The sequence below is a fragment of the Musa acuminata genome, chromosome BXJ3-9 (assembly GCF_036884655.1).
Source record: "Musa acuminata AAA Group cultivar baxijiao chromosome BXJ3-9, Cavendish_Baxijiao_AAA, whole genome shotgun sequence".
Taxonomy (NCBI): domain Eukaryota; kingdom Viridiplantae; phylum Streptophyta; class Magnoliopsida; order Zingiberales; family Musaceae; genus Musa; species Musa acuminata.
Genome location: NC_088357.1, coordinates 40,953,817 through 40,958,683, shown reverse-complemented (window position 1 = coordinate 40,958,683; position 4,867 = coordinate 40,953,817). Strand labels below are relative to the sequence as shown.

Genomic DNA, 4,867 nt, shown 5'->3' with positions numbered 1-4,867 from the left:
GTATAATTTGGAGCTCAAAGAAGCAATCAATAACTGCATTATCAATATCGGAAGCAGCATATGTAGCTACAAAATTAGCAACTTGTCAAGTAATATGGCTTTGAATACTTCTTGAAGATTTTTATCAAGAATAAAAAAAAGCAACTGAAATATTTTATGATAACAAAATCACAATTACAATGATGAAGAATCCAATAGAAGAATAAAATATATAAAGATACGCTATCATTTAATATGATAATATGAGATCTTATACAAGTGGAGTCATAATAATAAAGTATTATAGCACAAATAAACAAGTTACAAATATTCTTACTAAGTTACCTTTATATCATAAGCATATTTATTTTATGTCTCAAATCGATATATATAATTACGAACCAAGGAAGAGTATTAAGAATTAATTGATAGATAATTAGTTATCTTAGGTAGTTACTATATTTTAGATAGTTATAGTCATGTTCTTGATAGTTTTACCTAACTCATTATCTAAAAAATTATAGTCATACTGACGTGATGGATGAGATAATTATCATTAGATCCCATAAATAGAACCAAAAGATGAGTGTACTAGAAAATATTTTATAAATATTCCTAGTTTTAGCTTTTGTTTAATACTAATTTAGTTTTCTTAATTAATTTTTTTTAATTATATTAATTATGTTTTTATTTTTTTTATTTTTTTCACTCCTCCATCCTCAATAGAGAAATCAAGATGATATCATTCGGGGTGGGGAGACAGATATGCCCCAGCCTCAACCTGGCCATGCTCCACCTCTAGTTCTTCGTGGCCAATCTGTTGAGAGAGTTCGAGTGGAAGCCCGGGAGTTGACCGTGCTGATGAAGCATCGTTTGTGATCTCGGATTAGTCCAAGAAGTAAATAGATTGCCATGTCAGTAATGATTCCGTGGTACTTTAGTCTTATAATAAGCATACGATTCAGAATGCACTTAATAAGATTTAGAGAAAATCTAAAAAAATTACAGGAAACTTTGATTAATGTGAATTCTATTTAGCGAATATAAATAGCATTTCGAAATAGTTGAAATCATTAAAGCTAGTTTATTTCAATCCATAATATTGCATCTTTCAGCATGATACAATGTATTGAAAGCAGCAGTAATGCTGCTATAATCATCAACATTAATGGAGCCAAGTATTTAGTTCTCATCCATTGCCCAACTTCTCTTCTCCTTTGGGCCGGTAGGCCCTTCTTCCCGAAGAACTTCATCGGGAAGACTATTGATGATGCTCTCCAACCTGGACCTGAACTTCCCAGGAAGCAGCTTCTCCACTTTCTTGAGCTCGTTCGAGATGTCATAGCTTATCTTCGGCCCCCACTCCCTCATGTAGTTCAGCCATGCAGGCTCTGTGACCGCCGACCCCATGTACTCCGCCGCCACCACCTCGAAGCTCCGCCCGCTATCGATGCTGTTACCTTTCGCAGTGTCATTCCTGATGCCAATACCCAGTTTGGAATTCCCTTGTAGGACTAGGCCTGGCTTCGAGTACATAGCATGGCCATGCAATGAAGAATACCCCACGGGCTTGTTCCCCTCCTGGAAATCGAGCTGGGAAGCATCCACCCAAGTCCCTGAGCTGTGCTCGGCAAAATATAGCCTCCGTAGCTCGCCGGTGAAGTTGCTTATCCTTAGTGTCAATTGCTCCCAGTCACCCACATGCTCTCCTATCTTCCCCAGTGACACGTTGAACAGCCCCAACTTGGCTTTTGCAGGCCCATTGAACGGATAGAAGATCCATATGACGACGTCGGTGAAGGTCGCGCCGAGCATCGGTTTGATGTGTAGGTACAACTTCGTGCTGGAAATGTCTCCTTTCTTGATCTTATTCTTCTGGCCATCATCGGCCGGAAGATCTATCCAGTAGGCGCCGTCGTTGGAATCCCCCTGGGGAAGATTTGAGCCACCAGAGTCTATAGGAGTAGGATTCTGGTTTCCTTTCTGGTATAGCAGAGCACCGTTGTCGAAGAACCAGCTAACAGATGAGGGGAGGTACACCTCATCCGGGTGGAAGTAAATCCATGGTGAGTAAGCTTGCATGAGGGCCTCCACTTGACGAAGGTTCGGCATGGAAGAGAAGTTGGCCTCCCTGTTCTTCAAACAAGCCAATGTTGCAGAAGTCGCAGCTCCATTTGTTCGGGCTATGAATGTTCCAACCGGCACACCGAGGGCATTAATGCCCCTTGTAGCGGGCCTTAAGCTATCCACACTGAATCCATCAGTGCTCCATATGTATGCATCGCTCTCAGGCTCGTCGGTCAGGTCGCTCCTCACGCATCTGACTTCCTCGACCGAAGGCTTCTCCGATGAGCTCGTGACGACAAGGCCGACAGCATGGTATCCTTCTGGTGGCGTCGGCAGCCAGAAGTAGCCACGACCATCCTGATTGATGTTAGATGACTCGCTGCTCCAAACAAGGGTGTAGTCCGATGGCTGCGCGAGCGTGTCGCCGTCGCCGGAACCTCTCCCGACCAGAACGCAGCCAAACAGAGGCTGGTTGTTCGGTTGGGCGTAGTAGCCCAGCACCGAGAAGCCACTGGGGACTGTCGAAGGTTTGAAGAAGGTTGCACCGAAGCCATCTTGGCCGCCTTCATGGGTAGCCCAAACTTGCGTGAACGTGGAGACTTGACACACCTCCAGGCCTCCAAGATCTATTATCCCCTGGGCAAATTCCCCACCTAGAAGCCAACAACATCAAGGAAACAAAAGCTTAAGCATGCGATAGAAGAAGAAATGAGGTTTCTTGTGTCGTTAATTACCTGGTGGCCAAGATGGTACTGGAGATGGAAGCTTAAAGGATGTTTGGATTGGGAGAGACATCCTCCTCTTTGAAACAGAGAGGTCTCTGGTGGTTGGGAAGGGAATGCAGTTCCCCAAGACGCTTCCTGTGGCCTGTGGTAAGTTTGCTGTAGTTTGGGAGGGAAAGGGCCGGGTGGAAGATGCTGGAATATAAGGAGGTGGGAGTAAAGGTATTAGTTGAGAATTGTGTCCTTGCAGGGCCTTAAACTTGTGATTTGGACCACTGCCTCAATGCCGATAACTCCGAACAGTGGTTGTAACGTACATGCTCTCAAGTTAGACTTAATCTTAGGGGTTGGGCAAAGCTGCAACTAAGCTTCTATTGAAGCTTTAAGCTTTCTTGCCTTTGGAACTCCTACTTGTTACAGGAGTTTAATTGGATGGCAGTGTTTGGTGAGACTAAAGGGTATCAGTTCGTAAAATCATGGTACGTGTAGGAAGGAAAAAAAAGCATTTTAACAAATAAAGATTATGTCAGAGAAAACTTACACAAGCATGGGCATGGGACATGACTATTACATAACATGAACATGGCATACATCATTTAAAACAAAAAAAATAAAACACGAACATCACAAGGACATATATATATATATATATATATATATATATATATATATATATATATATATATATATATATATATATATATATATATATATATATATAATTCGATTGATATTAGTTTTATAGTATTAATACTTAAACATGAGATCTTTAGATCTACTAAAGAGAAAAATTGAAGAATTATTTAAGTAAACATAAATTTTTAAGTAAATCATAAACTTAGACATAAAACTTTTTAAGTAAATCATGCTTGATATTACTAACATGGCTTCTTTTAGTTTCCCTCATCTATTCTCAATTAAACTTCCTAATCTTCTTTCTCTTTGTTTCAACTAATATACGTCTAAATATCATGAAATTTTCAGTTATGCCAAATCAAAATAACTACAAAGGCTAATATATTTATTTAACTATCTCATCTATGCACTTCACTTTTTAAAGTTTTGAGACCATACATTATGTAATCATTAATTTGTATAATAGATTGATAGTTACTGTCAAAACAATTTTATTTTATATTTTATTCTCGAAAACTAGACATCATCTATTTATCAATTGATCTTTATGAATTATTTTTAGGATACCGGACATGTTTTTCAAGTAAAATATATTCACCCAAATCAACAGATACCATGTTAGTGAATAAGGTTATAATCATGGATGGTTGTTTATGAGAAGAGAGTATGTGATGTACAGCTGCTACCTTGTCGTAGGAAAACCAAACAAAAGATGAATCATTAGCTTCAGAAAAAGCATGAGAACGCTTCATTAACCTTTGCTAAGTGATTTCCAAGAGAAAAACATGTACATGTTGCGAACAGGAAAAAAAAAGGATCATTACTGAGGACACCTTCAAGGAGATGGTGAATGAAGTATACATGAGTGATATTGGTTCGGCTCGTGCCCTGTTGAGCCAATCATAAGACATGAACCGATCCAATACCACGCCGTGTCTTCTTCTTCTTCAAGTCCTCTCCTGTTTCTTCCCCGTGATCAAACCACCATTTATACGCACACTTGAACGTGAAGACATAAGCACATACCGATAGAAAACATTAGAAGGAATCAAACACAAGACAAAGTCCCCGAAAGACATGCTGAGCACGTAGTACAATTGAGAAAGGTTTATCTATTATTGCTAGGTTTGGAAATGATATGGCTACTAGATTTGATTCAGAGGTCACAGCTCAATGGCCATCATTATCTTAATACGCATCTTTATAGGAAGTGGAGAGTTGGTCACAGGAATATAAATGTAGATCAAGTGAGGAAGAGGTATACCAGCTTTTTCCGCAATTGGTATCGTACGACGATGAGGTCGAAATGAATTCCTGATTCATTAGTTTGATTTAGCTGACTATATAAATGATTTTGATTTGGGAGGATGGTATTTTTTTAGTTTGGTTAATCTGTTCAGACTAAACTGAATCGATTTTAATTTTAAAAAAATCAGTTTGATCAAATTGGTTATCTTAAACTT

The 4,867-nt window shown here is 39.2% G+C and overlaps 1 protein-coding gene across 1 annotated transcript; it reads right to left on the bottom strand.

The window, feature by feature from the left end:
- Positions 1-1,066: 1,066 nt before the first annotated feature.
- On the bottom strand, positions 1,067-2,917 carry LOC135648831 (hypothetical protein At1g04090-like). Its single transcript, XM_065166800.1, has 2 exons — positions 2,781-2,917; positions 1,067-2,699 (listed from the first exon to the last, which is right to left on the bottom strand). The coding sequence occupies exons 1-2, from the start codon at positions 2,839-2,841 to the stop codon at positions 1,162-1,164; spliced, it is 1,599 nt and encodes a 532-aa protein (XP_065022872.1). The 5' UTR covers positions 2,842-2,917; the 3' UTR covers positions 1,067-1,161.
- Positions 2,918-4,867: the final 1,950 nt, after the last annotated feature.

What these genes read in the sequence shown, in the direction of transcription:
- LOC135648831 (XM_065166800.1), bottom strand. Translation starts at nt 2,841, where the DNA reads ATGTCTCTCCCAATCCAAACATCCTTTAAGCTTCCATCTCCAGTACCA. An exon ending in AGTACCATCTTGGCCACCAG is followed by an intron (nt 2,700 to 2,780) that starts GTAATTAACGAC and finishes GTTGGCTTCTAG; the next exon opens with GTGGGGAATTTGCCCAGGGG.